We start from the raw sequence: 19,330 nt of genomic DNA, 5'->3' as shown, positions 1-19,330 counted from the left end.
CAGTGGACTGATTTCATGTTTAATCATGTTTGATTCACAGATATTGCCTGGGCAAATCCCTTCATGGTTTTTGGCATGTTTTTTGAGAAATGACTTGCTATTGCCTCTTTCCTAGGATTGGCCTTCATCTGTCACAAGCAGATCATATGGCCTTTGGACCTTTGCTGCTGTTGCAAATAAGGAAGGCTATCACTTTGGTCTGGGAAAATGGGATGACTGTATCATGTCCTAGTGAAAATGATTCACAGGACAGCTAACTTTCACCCAAGCAATTTGCTGAACCAATCGGGCAGCTGCATGAGAAAGTAGACAGAAGCATTTGAAATCAAACCATCTGTAGGCCATTTTTTAAAAAAGAGTCATTTAAATGCCAGAGATGGAAAAAGCCTTAAATTTAGCAGGAAATATTTGTTTCTGATCCAGAAGTATAGATAATACAGAATTTTACAAACAGGATTGGCTATTGTATGAACCAGTAGGTGTGCCCTATTTATCAGGTTCTTTGGTAGCTATCTAAAATATAAAGTGGATCTTTCTTAGCATAATTATTAAATAATTCTTTTTGATAAGATGATTGAGAAGAAAGTGATAGGGTTACAAGAATTTAAATAACTGAATTAAATCTCATTTACAACCCATAAGTCCTGATTAGAGATTCTGATTTTCTTTCTAATAGAAAATAAGGTGAGTCTTTATATTGACAACAAAAAGGTATAATGTTTATAGTTTTGTTAGTAATGCTAATCTTTAGTTATTTCTTGTTTTGCAGTATTTTTAAGTTTTCTTGTATATCTATCAGTATTTACCACACTTTATATTTTATATTGCATATATTGCATATATTCTAGATTACTGTACGAGTGAAATAAAATTATGGTGATGATGTTGATGATGGTGGTTAAATTGCTGTTTGCAAGAGAGGAAAACTTACAATATCATAGAGTCTGATTTGAACATTGATCTCTCTTTCACAGTTGCTTCAGTTGCCATGGCAATAGGGGGCACATGTGTTACCGTTGCGATTGCAAAGGAATATTGCTATATCATACTGAACTTTCAATCACATGGTAAGATATAAAGCAAAGAAATGAATGTTGTAAGTCTCTTTGTTCATCTGGAGGAAAAAGTATGTATAAGAAGGCCTGTAAGGGCCATATGTCTCTTTTTTATCCCAGTAATATATTCCCCAATATGACCACCATCATCATGGATACTTGGGTGCATAAGATTTTGGATTACACATATTTTGCCAGAGTGGAAAAGCAAAACTACCTCATAAACTCTTACATATATACTTTCTCCCTTCATCTAAGTTATATTTCTTTGAAAACTGTTAGGGATAACAATAACAGGCTTCTGATCTCTGGGCTACATGGAGGGCATGATAAGTGTCTTCCAATAACTAAGGGGCTGTCACAGAAAAGAGGGGACTTACTTATTTTCTAAAGCAACTGAGGGCAGACAAGAAGTAACAAGTAAGCATGTTAATGAGAGATCCAACCTAGAAGTAAGGAGACATTTTCTGAACAATTAATCAGAGGAATAGTTTGTCTCCAGGAATTGTGAGTGCGCCGTCACTGGAGGTTTTCAAAAACAGATTGGACAGCCATGTGACTGGGATGATATAAGGTCTCCTGCTTTGAGCAGAGATTGGACTAGAAGAACTTTCAGGTCCCTTCTAGCCCTATGATTCTATGTTCTAATAAACCATTTTGTTGATTTACTACAGAGTACTTTGCACTTGTAATTTGCTACTAGGAAAGACCCCAATTTATAGCATTCATTTATTTATGACTTCGAATAAGGCCACTTTAAATCAGATCCAATTTCTCTTTAGTGTTCTTTTTGTAAGAACTTGCCCAATACTAAGTTAGACTTTGTAGCTTAATTTGATATATTCTGATATTTTAGCACCCTTCCTTAAATAGGCCTCAGTTGAATTTGGAATACCATCTTTTCTTTATTTTTCTTTATTTATCTGACTTTAAATCATTGGAAGAAAAATTCCTTCCAGAACAAAATATATTCAGGCAGTTAACCAAATGCGTTGTGGAATGGATTCAAAATGAAAGCTGAATGTTTGTTTACTAAACATTATTTACTCAGAAATAATCCCCTTTCCCTAATTTTAAATTAATTGAGGTTTACTGCTAGTAATTGAATTAGGGGATTACAGCCCAAAGTGCACTTCTGTTAGACACTTATCTGCAACATGTCTCTGTAAAAACTAGAGATATTTTTGGAAGATATAAATGAGATTAAAGTTGTATCTTATCTTCTAGAGCTTATTAACATGTACTCAGTTTCACCTTTAAACTGACATTTTACAAGCAAATATAACTTTTTTCTCCTCATAGGAAGAACAATATTTTAGAACACATAGCAGACAAAAAATCTGAAGTTCCATTTTACCATCTGCAGGAAGCAACTGGAAGAAAAATACTCAGTGATGAGCATAACTTGGTAAGATATATACTGCTACAAATATGTATGAAATGATTACTGGAAGAATATGTAGGTAGTCCTTATTTAGCAACCACAGTTGAGATGGGCAAGTTGGCTGTTAAGCAAAGTGATTGTTATGAAAAAAAAACCTGCTATGGTGCTTATGATCTTATTTTAGATTTCTTTTGCTTTACAAACCTGCAAAAATCATAAATGTGAGAATTGGCTATAACATTATTTTTTCATCACTATAATGTGAAGAATGTGGTTGTAAAGTGATTTTTTTTCATCACTGTCATAACTGAAAAAAAGTCTCTCCAGGTGCTCAGTAAATGAGTTGCTAAATGAGGATTAGCTTTAGTTATAAAAGAATACTGGAAGATGGTGTCAGACCTGCCCCAGTCTACTCTCTCAAGAAATTAAGACTTGTGACTCCATTTAGTTGAAGCAAAGGAGCTTTTACTGAAAGAAACTAGTAGTACTAAAGTCAGGCAGAATCTGATATTCCTGTGCAAAAAAACTATTCTTTTCACTTTTCACTCCCTCCCCCCATGACCAGTCCCCTGGCCAGCCAGTATGATACCGGTAAGACGTTTTGAGAAACTCTGAAGTGTCAAACTAACATTCCATTCTCAGGGAAATGGCCTTGAAGATTGTGGTACAAGCCGGTTTGGTGATCTGGTCTTCTTCCGTTGTCACTCCCCCTCCCTATTTCTCATGTTATAGCAATAGCGCCCAATAAACCCCCATCTCCCTCTCCCTTCCTGCCCTAATGGCAGGGCATCAGCAAGGCACCAAGCCTGTGATGGTGGACCTGATAGGTAGAATGTAAACTGTTCTAGAATGCTAGAACAGAGCGCTAGTGTGCTCTTATTGGTCATTCAATTCTTTGTTCAGTTCAAGACTCTATTAAAGTACCCCAAAAGAGATCTCTCTAGTCCATTATAGGGTTTTTCCGTACATATGTATAATAACAAGTCATCTAGCTCAGCATTCTCAACTCTGACTAGAGTGGACTCCAGTGTTACAGAGAGGATTTTTTTCTAGTCCAATTGAAAAATGTTGGAGATTAAATCTGGAAATTTTGGCATGCTTCTGGCCGAAAGCACAGTTTAATTTTGTAGGCAATAATTTAGACCAGTCTTTCTCAACCATGACAGTTTTAAGATGTGTGGATTTCAACTGCCAGCATACATAAAGTTGCCAAGATTAACAAACACTGATTTAGACTATTCATGTCCTCTGTGCAAAAAGATAAGCACAGCTACATTTTCTTAAATTTCTAATGATGAATGTATGCTTTTTGATATACAATAAAAAGCATTTACTGAGAGAAAGTTGACAGTTCTATGCAGTCATGCTGTGCAGTAGTTCAGTCCAAAGTGCTAAATAATCTAATGTAAAAGAGTATTTTGTGGCCTTTATCTGCATACCAGGTACGTCCCATAATTGATTTCCCAGAATCTTCCATTCAAGACTATTCAAGAACAAGCATTGTTCAACACAAAATGATGTTTGCTTCAGATGAGCATCGGATCTTGAAACAAGTGAGTACCAAGGAGAACAACTGCATTTTAAAAATGAAATTATTTTCATTTTCATGTATTATTTTCATGTTCATTTTATTTTAAAAAACCTCTTGACTTACTAAACAGCTCTTTTCCCCCAAAAAAGTTTTGAAAATGTTTGTGAGAGGAATATTTCAAGTTGATGAAGAATTTAACTTAGATCTATCTAAGAATGTATCTTAGATTATTCTCAGTTTGATTATTCTTCCTTTTGCAGGATATTTTGCAATCAAATTATTATTTTTGTATTTACCAAAGTGCAATTTTCTCATCCCTTTTGGTTTCTAACTGCTGCAAAGTAATAATAAAGTAAAACCTTACTTTAATGCACCATTAAGAAATAAGGTGTTTTTAACCCCCAAATATCCATATAACTCTATATTATCTACATCAATTTATGTCAGTTTATATCACTTGCATAATTATGAACTGTACTTATGCAATAATGCAAGTTATATAAATAACAGCATTTATTTACTTAATATAAGACACATATAATGGAAAATGATGGGATTAATGCAAGGTAAGTTAACTTCTGATTACTTCATATACAATTAATTTAGTCTTTATTTCAGGGATGTATGGATGGAAATTTTGTGCATAGCATCTAAATTCTGGTAACTCTAACCTTAATCCTTTACAAAAAGATTTTATTGTGCACCAATAAATAAATCAGTACAAATAAAAATCAGTAACGCATCACCACCAGTCTTTTATTCTAAGAGCATGATGCTTAACAAACTCACTTTTGAGACAAAAGGCTTCCTCTTAAAAAAACTAAAATGAAAATTTATTTCCATAAGACTTTGATGGAGAATTGGGAGACTCCAGCTTTTCCTTATAACACAGTCTTAGATACTGTAACACAGAAATAATGTTTAGTTGTTATTTAAGCTCTTTTCCCTGAAGTGTGAATAGTGCTTTTAATAGTGCTAATTATTTCTCCAATAAAAGAGAATATTTGTAGCTCAAGGTTGAAATTAGGGGTCCTTGGTGCTCTCTGAGCTTGGTTGTTTTCTAGCAGATGCTTGACTACCCAAACTAGGTAACATCATCAGTGCACCATTGATTTTTATTTTAAAATACACCTAAAAGTCACAACCCATAAGTTAGCCTGCATTGTTGTGAAAGTAGTTCTCCTGAAAATATCCCAAAATGTAAATTTTCAAATGTTCTTTGAATTTGAGTTTACAAATTCTAGCGGCTAGATCTAAAGATTGTTAAAGGACTAAAATAAGGCATGTTCTTCTTTTTTATAAATAATATCGCATTAATTTCTCAGTTCCTTTTATATTGTAGAGACATTTGATATAAACACATTTCCAATAAATAAATAAATAGAATAGACACACTTGTTCCATTTTTTTTGGGTGAAGTTACATGTTGGTGCATTGTGTAGAACAGAAATCTGTTATTCTTTTTTATTTTTTATTTTTGCCTTTATTAAACAATGAGCAGAAAGGAAAGGAGGGGACCAAGTAGAATTAAAAAGACAAAAGAAACTAGAGTTTTCCACCAGCCTGTTTTTCTGAGATATACTTCAAGTGATGCATGTTGCAAAGATTACAAACTGACAATGCTTCTAAATTTATAATACTTACATCCATGAATAGTGAAAGAGCTGCCTGGTCAGGGAACTGATGTAACTGATTTCCATAACATAGAAATAAAATTGAGGTTGTAGAAATATTCCTCAGGTTTCTCTACCTAGGAATTAGGGTTTGTGCTTCTACCTCCCTTCTTTCCACAGATCTGTAAAAGGCCACCTTGTAATATGGGAATAGAGTAGAATAGAATAGAATAGAATAGAATAGAATAGAATAGAATAGAATAGAATAGAATAGAATAGAGTAGAGTAGAGTAGAGTAGAGTAGAGTAGAGTAGAGTAGAGTAGAGTAGAGTAGAATAGAATAGAATATCTTTATTGTCATTGTGTAACTCACAACGAAATTAAGTGCTGTCCACAGTGCACACTACACACAAGTAAAAACCACAAATAAGAACATACATTATACATATGCTTCTTTCACATTCTATTCACCATTGTGCTGCCCCTAATATTGCACTTCAATGTTACACTATACAGTAGTATTTAATATGATTACAGTTCTGGAATAAAAACTATTTTTCACCTATTTGTGTTTATTTTTATTATCCTGTACCATCTGCCAGATGGTAATAGTTCAAAAAAAGAATGTCCGGGATGAGATGAGTCTTTAAGAATGTTTTGAGCTTTCCTAAGACAGCAGGAACTGTACAGTTCATCCAGGGGGAGGGAGGAAGGAGAGGACAGCCAATAATCTTCTGGGCAATGGTAATGACCCTCTGGAGCGCTTTCTTATCTGCTACTGTGCAGTTGGTAAATAACACACAAATGCAATAGGTTAGAATGCTCTCTCTTGAGCAGTGGTAGAAGGTCACCAGCAGTTTTTCATTCACCCTGCATTATTTATTTAAAACATTTATATAACTGCCCATCTTATATCAAAATCTGGGTGGTTCCCAATCAACCGTCAAAACAATATCAATAATAAAACAAAATAATGCATATATCTATTAAAAGCATAACTATTGAAAGCCTGGCACCTAGCTTCCAGATGAAGAGAAGTGGAGGGCCAAGGTAGGAAGGGGCCTTGCAGAGATACTTTTTGAAGAACCCCTGAGGAGCAGCTTGAGCCTTTCCATTCTATTTTCCATCTTAAAAAAATAAAATAAAAAATAGGCTACAAATGGCTTGTTTATAATGATTGGCCTCCTCTTCCCCTTCTGTCAGGTTCCCAAAACAAAGAAAGTCACATTGTGATTCTTCTAAACAGGTTTATTTATTATTCCTCAACTATCTTGCCCAACTAAAACAGACTACTTGTACCATAAAACATATATCCTGGGAACTAATAGGAAGGAGTCAGCTTCACCCTCTTTTTCTCACACAAGCTATCTAAACTGTGTTGTCTTTTGCTCCTCTGGAATACACTCCCTTCCTCTGGACAACATTTCATAACGCATTCCCATCCTCAATTTTGAATTAAATTTTCAGTAGATCTGGGTCTTAGGATGATGGGAAGGCATAAAAATGGTGCTGGGGTTAACACAGAGCTTGGAAATCATTAGTTCCCTTCCTCCTCTTCCTCCAGATAGCTTGAAAATATAGACTGCTAAGGGAATAAGATGACTGCCAGAATCCATTTATATCACATTCATAATTGTATGTTTAAAACATTATCCCCCCCCATGGATTCTGCCATCTCTCGAGGAAGGAGGAGCGCATGTGGATTCAGCCTGCCTTAGGTTATTTCAAAGACCAAGGGAAACCTTTTGAACTGGGGGAACAAAAGGGAGGGTTAGGGAAGAAGGCATCTGGCCTGTGTCTCCATTTGAATCTGTAGAGGAAGAAGGCAATAACCATAAAGATTCGAAGTTCCTTTTTCCCACAAAAGGGATGACACGAAGTAAAATGATGGGGGGCTGACCAAATGGGGTTGAGGGAAGGGGGGTTGAACCGGGAACTCTTTATAAAGTTTCAATTTGTAAAACAATACCAAGTCCTGTCTTGTATTTCCACAACCGAGCATGTCCTAGTAAAAATTCCTTTCGGACTAGAACTGACTCCAAGAGTTTTTGTTTTCCTAAGACGTGGATTGGGGTGGGTCCTGACAATGACCTATACCTTACCCTGTACAGCAGATTCCAATTGTACAGTATTTCCTAAGGAAAAGGAAATATGTGGAGCACAGCACTCACAAACTGGGCTAATACTTTACTGCTTTTTTATTTCAAAGTATTCTAAATAAGCAATGTCCTCTCAAGGTGATGTTCCAAAAAAAACCCAAGGTGAGTTACAAACAGGTGTCATCTCCACATCTGAATAACATATTGATTCTTTTGACAAAAGTGGTCTGCAAACATAAACTCTTTTGATTTTCTTTTAAGAGGAACATTGAAGAGATTCCTCTTAATGCCTGTCTGAACTGAGTGGAAAAAGTATAAGCGCTTGAAAAGGAATTCTGTATCTTTTAGGCCCCTTTTGCATATCCAACTTAAAGGTAAAAGGTAAAGGTTCCCCCGCACATGCGTGCTAGTTTCCAACTCTAGGGGCCGGTGCTCATCTCCGTTTCAAAGCTGAAGAGCCAGCGCTTGTCCGAGGACGTCTCTGTGGTCATGTGGCCGGCATGACTAGATGCCAAAGGCGCATGGAACGCTGTTACCTTCCCACCGCAGTGGTCCCTATTTTTCTACTTGCATTTTTTACGTGCTTTCGAACTGCTGGGTTGGCAGAAGCTGGGAAGAGTAACAGGCGCTCACTCTGTTACACGGCTTAGACAGACTTAATTGCCAATTTTATGTCTAGTATCTAAATTGTAGAGTTCACATTTGAAGTGGATATAAATGATCTCAGAAATATAACTTTTTTTCTCTATCTTTTTTGCAGAGACAAACGGTTGAGCTGGTTCCACTCACAAAAGTTAAATATGAATGGAAAGGCAAACCTTACTCCTTCTGTGTCTTTGGCAATGAGAATAAAGTCTACAGCGAAGACTACCCTGCAAAATGCTGCTGCTCTCTCTTGTGAAAAAGAACCACTTTAGTGACATTCCCCTGTTAAACTACATAGCTGTTCTCTGCTTTTAATTTCTACAGCATCTCTCAGCATTCTTTCTTGTGCAGTGACTATGCAAACAAGGATGTTACTATTTGCTCCATCCAGAGGAATCCTGTGCATTGCTTTCTCTGTCCAAAAGAATTTGTGACTAATTCATTAATCTTATTTATGCAGATTGAAAAATGAAGGAAGCTACTTATTCTAATGCACCTTGAAATAGTATATTTGCGTATTTTGCAACTCAAATATTTAGATACTTTTCAGTCATTTTCTACCCAGAGCATTCACTGCAAGAGCAGCCTGGAGAAGTTGTATGTTCCAATGATGCTGCTCATCAGCATTGTGTGCAGGAGGCAAGCTTTCCCACAAATAGCTGTATAGGTAGGCTTCTACACCAGTCAGCATTGTGGGGTCTGCATCTAAGAAATCAATGTACATAGCAATAGCACTTAGACTTATATATCACTTCACAGTGCTTTACAGCCCTCTCTAAGTGGTTTACAGAGTCAGCGTATTGCCCCCAACAATCTGGATCCTCAGTTTACCAACCTCGGAAGGATAGAAAGCTGAGTCAACCTTGAGCAGGTAAGATTTGAACTGCCAAACTGCTGGTAGCTGGCAGTCAGCAGAAGTAGCTTGCAGTACTGCATTCTAACCACTGCGCCAACACATCACCAATACATACCATCATATGTATTGTATATCTTTTTTTTAAAAAAAATAGGGCAACTGCATAGCATGTTATATTAGCCTTTCCTACTCTGGTACCTCCAGATATATAGGATTGTACATCTATACTCTCCAGACTATATGGCATTTCCTTTCCCCTCTTTCCAAACTGTACCTCATTGTAAATTTAAAATCTGAAGTTGACAATCCTTGTATTTTATTAAATGATCTACTTTTTCAAAGATCCTGACTTAACCTAAAAAGGCTACATGCTTTGTAAGTTGTGTTTATAGAATTATTTCCTTATGGCTGTGCGTTCAGTGTAAAATCATGTCAAAATATCTTCTCTGTAGTCTTCTAGGTTTAAAGCAAAAGCTGTGATTTTTCAGTTGCAATTCTCTAAAACTAAACAAACTGTAAATCATGACACCCTCTCTATGTCAACACCAACTCAGTGAAGATCTGTGATTTATATCAGAACATTTATTATAGTAAATATAACATTTGCCACTGTTGATTTGCTCCCATTTATTCCATGAATAAAGATTTCAGCACTGTTTTGATAAAGTATGGCATCTCATTTCTTTCTTTTTAAAAATATTATTTGTCTGGTTATTTTTATTTATGCTTCATTATTTTACCGTGTAATAATAGTGTTTTTCCCAAATGTTGCTCCTTTTCAAAAGTAGATAAATAAATGACAATGTTATCAGAAAGTAACAGGCTGCTTTGTTTTGTTCTATTTACGTAGCACTGTTAGAACAAGTTTAAGGATGTGAGCATAATTGCCTAATCGGGTTTTCAAAGGAGAATAAAACTATGATGACGGGTATTAATTCCAGAAAATCATTTACAGATGGTACCAGTTTAAAAGTAATCTGTGAGTGAGATGGGTGGTTTCCAAATTTGATACAGAAATAAAATAAGTTCACTCTTTAAATATCCATTGTAGGGTTTAAAATACCCTGGTTTAAGTCTTCACTTTACCATGAAGCTCACTAGATATCTTTAACTCAATGTTAACATGGTCAGTGGATGTCCCAAGGTGCTTTTTCAAGAGGCAACTGGACTTTCTTGTTGTTCTTTGAAGATGTTTGGCTTCTCATCCAAGAAGTTTCTTCTTCATTCCTGGACAACCATAACCATGATGACTGAAAGTTTCCATAGACTTTGGCCATTGGATGATGTTGTTGTGGAACTAATGCTCACTTCGAAATGCTTCAAAAGATTGGTTCTCCAACATCTTAGGACATGCCTCCCACTGGACTTTGATAAACATCAATTTGCCTACAGGGGAAATAGGTCGACAGACAATGCCTTAGCTACTGCTTTACACTCTGTAGCAAGTCATCTCGAGAGACCTGGAAGTTATGTCAGGATGCTTTTTCTTGACTACAGCTCGGCTTTCAACACCATTTTGCCGAGCATTCTCATCGAGAAGCTGACTGACTTGAAATTCTCCACCACCATCTGCGATTGGATTCAAGACTTTCTTAGGGATCGGTTACAAACAGTGAGGGTCGGGTCTGCTTTGTCTACCCCCCTGAAGCTTTGCACCGGCACGCCACAGGGCTCTGTGCTTAGTCCCTACCTGTACTCTTTATACACTTATGATTGTGTATCATCTGACCCATCCACTGCGATATTCAAGTTTGCAGATGATACAACAGTGGTGGGTCGGAGGCATATAGGGCGGAGGTACAAAAACTATCCATATGGTGTAGTAATACCAACTTGCACCTAAACATTGGCAAGACGAAAGAGATGGTGTTAGACTTCCAGAAAAAAAAGGAGGAACCTGCCCCAGTTTACATCGGGGTGGACTGTGTGGAGAGAGTTTCCTCCTTTAAATTTCTGGGAGTCTACCTCTGTGAAGATCTGACCTGGAAAGTTAACACAACCCAGGTAGCTAGAAAGGCTCAACAGAGGCTTCACTTTCTTAGGGTCTTGCAGAAGAACAGGGTAGAACAATGGCTAATGACCCTCTTTTACCAGTCTACTATAGAGAGCATCCTCTCGTATGGTATTGTGGTTTGGTATGCTGGTCTGACAGCCGCGGACAGGAAAGTATTACAGAGGGTAGTGAGTACAGCACAAGACATTGTGGGCTGTCCCCTGACACCACTGGATGACATCGCCAGGGCTTGTTGCCTTGGAAGAGTGAGGAAGATTCTCAGGGATGACTCACACCCTGGACAGTATCTCTTTACTCTCCTACCATCCGGTAGGAGATATAGGAGTATAGCCAGCTGTACCAACAGGCTGAAAAATAGCTTTTATCCGTGGGCTGTTAGGCTTTTAAATGGGATATAATCTCTGTGAGCTTATGCAGAATTGACTTGGGAGGCCGGTGTGTGTTGGTTCAAATGGTGTGGTAGGATGGAGGGTTTGTTGTCACTGTGTGTTGGGGGGAGAGAGCACAGGTGGAGGCTCAGCTAATCTCAATGTACACATGTTGTACTTTGACAATAAAGGTTTATTAATTAACATTATTTAATATTTATTATTAACTTGTATTTACACATGCAGTAAGCTCAAAAAAAGAGCAGAAAAAATAGATCAAGCCAAGCATTTCATAAGGAATATGGAATCTCTGTATACTAAATGTTTCTATCAGATACATTGCCAAATTTTGGGAAGATGATGGTGACAGTAATGGATAATATTTGGACAGTTGTTGATTTTTCGCCGCATGTAATATGTAGAAATTTATATTTTGCAGAGATTTTGTAATTTCCCCCCTCCAAAACTGGCTGCTGAACAAGCATAACCATTTGTTTAGCAACCATTCAATGTTACAAGGGAACTGGAAAAAAAGTGACCTATAACCTTTTTGTCATGCATCCCCACTGTCGTGTGTATGTTCAATGTTTGCAGTATGCTAGAATCATGTGATCATCATTTGTGATTTTCCCTGCTTGCTTCAGACGAGTAGTTAAAGGGGGAAGCCAGATTTGCTTAACAATTATGCAAGGGCTCACTGCCTTGGAAGAGTGAGGAAAATTTTCAGGGATGACTCATACCCTGGTTGGTACCTCTTTACTCTCCTATCATTAGGTAGGAGATACAGGAGTATATCCAGCCATACCAACAGGCTGAAAAACAGCTTCTATCCATGGGCTGTTAGGCTCTTGAATGGGAAATAACTTTATGTATGATTGACTTGCGAGGCCAGTGTCTTTTGCAATTAGCTCACATGGTGTAACAAGATGGTGGGTTTGTTGTCACTGTGAGTTGTGGGGGGGCACGAAGGGGGGCTCAGCCAATCTCAATGTATACATGGTTGTACTTTGACAATAAAGGTTCATTCATTCATTCAATTCTCTTAACTGAGGTGATTCACTCAACAACTGTTGTAAAGTTGGATGCAGCTCACTTGACATATGCCTTGATTAGCAAAATAAATTCTGGCCCCAATATTGGGCCAAGGTCAAGGACTACTTGCATTTGGCAATTATTTCTACTTCTTTTTTTTGTAGTAAGTAACATTTTTTAAATTTGTTTTATTCATGTATAACATACAATGTGAAAATGCAAAAGCAAATAGTTGGGGACAACAGTAGAGAAAGGAAAAACAAAAAAAGGTGTGAAGAAGAAGAGGGAAGAAACAAAAAGGCATTGCCTTCTGATTCCCTCTGTTGCAGTGAAATCAGACATTGAAATCAAATCTCAACTTTCTGCATTTCTATAATAGTATGCAATAGCCCAGGGGTAGGCAACCTTTGCTCTTTTATGACTCGTGGACTTCAACTCCCAGAATTCCTGAGTCAGCCATTCTGGGAGTTGAAGTCCATGAGTCATAAAAGAGCTAGGGTTGCCTACCCCTGCAATAGCCATTTCTGTTTTGGCAAATCAGTCTAATCAGTAAAACCCAAAATCATATTATTTTTTCCCCACCTCAAGCACAAAGTCCAGAAGCGGTTTCCAAGTAGAAACAAAAGTACTTATGTTCTTTTCTTTTATCAGCACAGTCAATTTGGCCATTTCTGCTAATTCCATCAGCTTTTGTAACCATTTGTCCACGGTAGGAACCGAGGCATCCTTCCACTTTTGTGCATAGAACAATCTTGCTGCCATCACCATATATAAAATCAGAGTTCCATTTTTTTTCCAGTTTTCTTTCCATTAGGCCCAGAAGGAAAATTTCTGATTTAATCTTTATGCTCACTGTAAAAATTTTCTGCATTAATATATGAATCCTACTACAATATTTCTTCACCTTATCACATGTCAGCCATAAATGATTAAAGTCCATTCTTTTTTGTAGTAACATATAGTGAATATATAGTGATATATTTCATGATATCTATAGGCTTTTTATGGTATCTGACAGTCATGTATATGTGATGGCAATGTAGAAAATTCAAATGAATTATTTCTGTTAAAGCATTTATATCCCTCCTTTCATTTCAGATTTTCACATTTACAACAATGTTTATTACAATTCTTCAGAAGTAACATGGAATAACAATTTGTGACACTTTTCTGACATTTACAAGTAACATTTTTTTCATAGCATTTGACACACAATAATAAAATGTGGATAACTTGATACAGAAGACATAAATAACTGAAGCAGGATTGGAGAAATAGGCTTTTTTAGTCTTTGAAAGAGGCAAATTCATTATAGGAATTTTGTATTTTTTAAATAAATACTAAATGATGGCTTACAATTATATGATAAATGGTATTACAGGTAATGCTCGACTCGTGACCACAATTGAGTCCAAGATTTATGTTGTTAAATGAACAAGTTGTTAAGTGAGTTTTGCCCCATTTTATGACTTTTCTTGCCACATTTGCTAAGTGAATCACTGCGGTTGTTAAATTGGTAACATGGTTGTTAAGTGAATCTGGTTTTTCCATTGACTTTGCTTGTCAGGAGGTCGCAAAAGGGGATGAAATGACTCTTGGACATAGCAAACGTCATAGGTTTGAATCAGTTGTCAAGCATCTGAATGTAAATCACTTGACCACGGGGATACTACAAAAGTCATAAGTGTGAAAAATGGTCATAAGTCAGTTTTTTCAGTGGCGTTGTAACTTTGAACACTCACAAAATAAACTGTTGTAATTTGAGGACTACCTGTATTTGGAAGAGTCCAGAAATGGCGCTTGTGGTAGATTATTATTTTGATGGTTCATCTAATATATCAAATGTAGATAACATTAAACTGTGTTCATCATTCTGTGTATTTATTGCTCATAATGTGTACTTATTCTAATGGTGCACAGATTAAACTGGGAATTTTAGTTGGAAATTTGATGAAATATTATGGAAACAAATTTTGGAACTTCTGTATCACTTCAAAAAATTACTTTTGTTCATTTGAAAAACACCTCAATAAAAATGAATGGATGAATTGACTTATTTAGGTGCTTGGAATAATGGATCTAAATCAAACTTTTTAAAATTTGAATCAGAATATTGTTTCAGATCAGAATATTTTAATATCACAAGTATAATTTTGACTGTGAGTGGTTAGGCTGAAGATGAAAAGACCTGTAGCTCTTCCACAGTGTGACATTTTTTTTCTTCTTCAAAAGTGAGTTAGATAAATGTTTTAACAATGTCTAAAAGGTATTAAAAGAATAGCACTAAACACAAATTCATTTGTAAATTTATAAATAACTGCAAAAGAGAACTGCAAAACAGCAGGAGGTATGCAGCAGCAGCAGGATTAACTTTCGAAGATCTGCATTTGCAAATATAAACGATAGATAATTAAAAATACTAGGAAGATTAGCAAGCCTTGCTATAACAATTACTTAATGTTTGTCCCATTCACTATCTTTTAAATTACTTTATTCCTTTCAGAAATTTTAGATGCAATGGTGGGATTCAGCCAGTTCGCACTACTTCAGCAGAACCAATAGCTATTTTTTTGTTGCCCAGGCCTGGAACGGACTTCCGGAAGTGGTATCCACACAGAGAACCGGTTGTTCACATATTTGAATCCTGTAGAGTTGCAGGGAGATTGAGTAGCTATATAAGTGGAGTAAATAAACAAATAAACATATTGACTCATATTGAAAGCTCATTTGGTATACTAATAGTCCTCATTTAGCTACCACAAGTGGGACCAGCAACTTGGTCATTAAGCAAAGCTAAGTGAAAAACAACCGTGCCAAATTGTTCTTACCACTTGCAAAGGTGGTAAATGTGAGAACTGAGTCATAAAGTAACTTTTTCATCAAGTTGTAACTGCAAACAGTTGCTAAACTTCAAACAATTGCTAAAGGCAATTGCTAGATAAGGATTACCGGTAGTGTCTAAGATGCTAGGATAGAAAATGACCATAAGGTCAAGTCTTCCCTTGGCCATGAAAGATGGCTGAGTGATTTTGTTCCCATCAACTTACAGGGTTGATGATATGGGGAAAATAAGAAGCATGGACATGAAGCATCCATGAAACTTGAGTTTGGAAAAATAAAAGTGGGCTAAAAATTGGGTTGGAGGTTAGCAAGACTGTTCAAGACTTGCGTGAGCCAAAATGAAGGAGTAAGCTCCCATCATTCACTCCAGTTCCTTGATGGGGACATGAAAGAAGCCCCCATGGGCATCCCTGGAGGAATGGTGATGTTACTGGCTAACCCTTTCAACCTGGAAGTGCCTTAAGTGGTGCCTCCAATGTGAACGGGATGGGAGTCCATCCGTTGGACAAGCTGAATCCAGTAATCTGAGCCTGAATGAGAAGTTTAGAAACATTAACTTGACAGAGATGAAATCAACCAATCAACTACAGTCCAACCCCCTGCTCAGGCAAGAAACCCTATACCATTTCAGACAAATGGTTCTCCAATATCTTCTTAAAAACTTCCAGTATTGGAGCATTCACAAGTTCTGGTGGCTAGTTGTGCAACTAATTAATTGTTCTACCCATCAGGAAATTTCTCATTGTTTTTAGGCTATTTGCTAAGGTTTATTTCTTCTCCTTAGTGGATGGACACCTTGATTGCACAATACCCTTTATAATTTTCCTTGAAAAAGTAGCACTTGAACTAATGTTTGTGGTGATTTTCCGTTACCACAGCATCAAAGGGAGTTTTGGTGAATTATGTGCAAGTCATGTGAATGCATAATTCCAAAGTCTGCTAATTTCACATAATGTTCTCCTCTCCAACAGATGTTAATCACAGCCCTGGTGGCAGGGTACCTACAAAAAAGATAAACAGTAAGATGAAGTGTGGTATCAAATTGTCCCCCTAAGAGTGCAGTATAAGTCATACATATTAACGATGACAAATAATAAAGGGTGCATTAATGAAAGCATTACTGCTAGGAGGACCAGATGTTATTATTTACTGAAATGCTGTTGGGATACAGGAAGCCACTCTGATTATTCAGATGCAATTTCAACATGAGAAACTGCAGCAAACATGGCAATAAAATTACCGCTATTGACAAACTTAAGTTTATAACTTCCCTTCATTTTGCACATTTTGACAGTAAGGTTTGAACAATTTACTGATTTTTATGATAAAAAAAATCTTATTTCTTAATTTTTACCAGCTGAAACTAGTCTTCTAAAAAAAAAATCCCAGTCCATAATTAGATTTACTTAGATTTCCTTTAGTCTCTCTTCTCTCTCTGAAATTAATTTCTGTTTTCTCCTATATCTGTTTTCCTGTGCCTTGCATAAAATTGATTGTCCTGAAAAAGGAGAATATGATGGATATGCATTGATGCATAATGCAATCACTGATAGCAGCAGTAGCAGCCACAAAATTCTAAGTTAGGATTAAAAATAGGAAATGACACTTTTCTTGAGGAAAATCAGATGTATAGACTGGATGATGGACATATTTTCCCCATCTTTACAATGGCAAGCATAGTAAAACTGCAACACAACCAGGAATGTTTATATACATTTATATACATTTATTTATATACATTTATTTATATACATTGGACCGAGATGCCCTACGCACAGTCACCCATGCGTTTGTGACCTCCCGGCTAGACTACTGCAATGCTCTCTACATGGGGCTGCCCCTGAGGACCACTCGGAGGCTTCAGCTGGTGCAGAATGCAGCTGCACGAGTTGTGATGGGAGTCTCCCGATACTCCCATGTAACATCTCTTCTCCGCGAGCTGCATTGGCTTCCAGTTGCCCTCCAGGTGAGATTCAAGGTGCTGGTGATGACCTATAAAGCCCTAAATGGCATGGGCCCGGATTATCTAAGGGAGAACCTGCTGCCAGCGTCAATTTCCCATCATCCTGTGCGCTCCCACAGGGAGGGCCTCCTCAGGGTACCGCCGGTCACAGGGGGAGGGCATTCTCTGTGGGTGCGCCTGCCCTATGGAATCAACTGCCAACGGAACTCTGGACTGCCCCCGACCTTCGTTCATTTCGCCGGGACATAAAAACCTGGCTCTTTGAGCTATCTGGTCTGGACTGAGGGGTTTAATATTTTTAAATTGTGATTTAATTTTTGCGGCTAGTCTTAATTTAATTTATTTTAATTTTATATTGGATTGTTTTAAAATTTTGCCTTGTAAACTGCTCTGAGTCCTTTGGGAATAGGGCAGTATATAAACCGAATAAATAAATAAATAAGTAAATAAATAAATAAATAAATAAATAAATAAATAAATAAATATGGCAGACACTACTCATATCACTCAGAAGTGATTGTTACAACAGAACAATTCACTTTTTTCAGCTGCCTCAAATGAATAATTATCTGCTTTTTGATCTACATTGGGAAAGATTCTCCTAGGACCTATACTTCTGAGATAAGCCAGTGAAGTAGATTGCAATGAGATTCAGTGTAGTGTTTAGTGTCTCATAAAATTTGCTACTGAATAGTAGGGTGATGGTGCTAGTGGCTTAAAAAAGAATCAGTTACTTAATGGAAAATAAAACTGTCCATGAGTAGTAGCTCTGAGGTGCTACCCCATTTTCAGAATCTGTATATCCTAAATACCAATAGTTAGGGATAAAAATGTTTTGGTTGATAATGATGTTTTCAATATATAATCAGAGGGTACGAGAATAAGACAGCTCTGGAGGAAAGATTCAAGGTTTCCTTATTACTATAGAGTCATTCTATAAGGGAGATGGGTGGTTTCTAAATACAATAAATAAATATATTGAGGACCATGAAGCATGGTATAGAAATACTAAGAACACAGTTAGAGGTATGGAAATGGAGTTTAGAAGGCTAGACCGAAATATTTATATAGAAGAGGGAGTAATATATTGATAAGGACAGAAGATTAAAAAAAAGTGCAGAAAGTCAAGAGTGAAGCCATGATAAATCAACCCACTGCTTAAAGAGTTAAAGAGTTTTGAATGTTTAGTCAGATAAGCAGAACAACTAGTTCAGAACATGACTATAGAAAATTAGGGCATAAAAAGAATGATTAATAGAAGGTTTATTAGTTGTGAGATTTTTCACTCATTAGTCAGTTGTGGTGGTAGATTAGGAAGAATTCAGGGAAGTGGAAATGCCATTAGGTAGGAGAATAAAAAGTTGAGATGGCACGAGTAGATAACAGGTGTCAGAAACTGAAAACAAAAGAAAATTGAAACTACCTGGAGAGGGAAAATGGGATGATGGTGGCCAATAAAGTTTACAAACAACTAAATGAGATGAAGATATTTTTTTTAGTTTTGGGGTAATATTGCATGTTTGATCATATTAAAGAAGGATTAGGTGACATTAAGAGACCTATGAATTTGCTGGAGCCCTCATGATGGGGAGAAATGGCAAGGAAGGAATCAGTCAAAGGATATAAATTGATAGTTCAGATGCGGAGTAGTTGGGAGAAAAAGTAAAGGGAAGAAGTGGGAGAAAATTTAAAAAGAAGAGTGAGAAAGTGAGTGAGCAGAGGGAAAGTTGATCTTAGCAAAGTATTTATATACGATTGTCAAAGATAAAGAATAGGTGCTGAAGCTTTCTTAAGACTACATAAATCAAAATGATATAATCCTGCTATTTAATCTTGTAGATAGCAAACTGTTATGATGCAAAATGATGCACATTTAATGACATTATCACAAATCTACAATTATATTCTTGCCTGTGTCTGGTGCAAATA

General features: G+C 36.7%; 1 protein-coding gene across 8 annotated transcripts in view; it reads left to right on the top strand.

Annotated features, from left to right (window-relative positions):
• Positions 1 to 9,992, top strand: part of LOC310635864 (protein SSUH2 homolog) — a 54,746-nt gene extending 44,754 nt beyond the window's left edge. For all 8 annotated transcript variants that reach the window (XM_083355191.1, XM_083355190.1, XM_083355194.1 and 5 more), the window contains 4 exons: positions 975 to 1,067; positions 2,358 to 2,463; positions 3,882 to 3,992; positions 8,443 to 9,992. In XM_083355191.1, coding sequence (XP_083211317.1) covers positions 975 to 1,067; positions 2,358 to 2,463; positions 3,882 to 3,992; positions 8,443 to 8,583 — 451 coding nt within the window. In that variant the 3' untranslated portion in view covers positions 8,584 to 9,992. The remainder of the gene's footprint in view (positions 1 to 974; positions 1,068 to 2,357; positions 2,464 to 3,881; positions 3,993 to 8,442) is intronic.
• The last annotated feature ends 9,338 nt before the right edge of the window (positions 9,993 to 19,330 follow it).

This window comes from Vipera ursinii, assembly GCF_947247035.1.
Source record: "Vipera ursinii genome assembly, chromosome: 2".
Taxonomy (NCBI): domain Eukaryota; kingdom Metazoa; phylum Chordata; class Lepidosauria; order Squamata; family Viperidae; genus Vipera; species Vipera ursinii.
The sequence above is the reverse complement of the archived record's forward strand: the minus strand, read 5'-3'. Positions and strand labels throughout refer to the sequence as shown.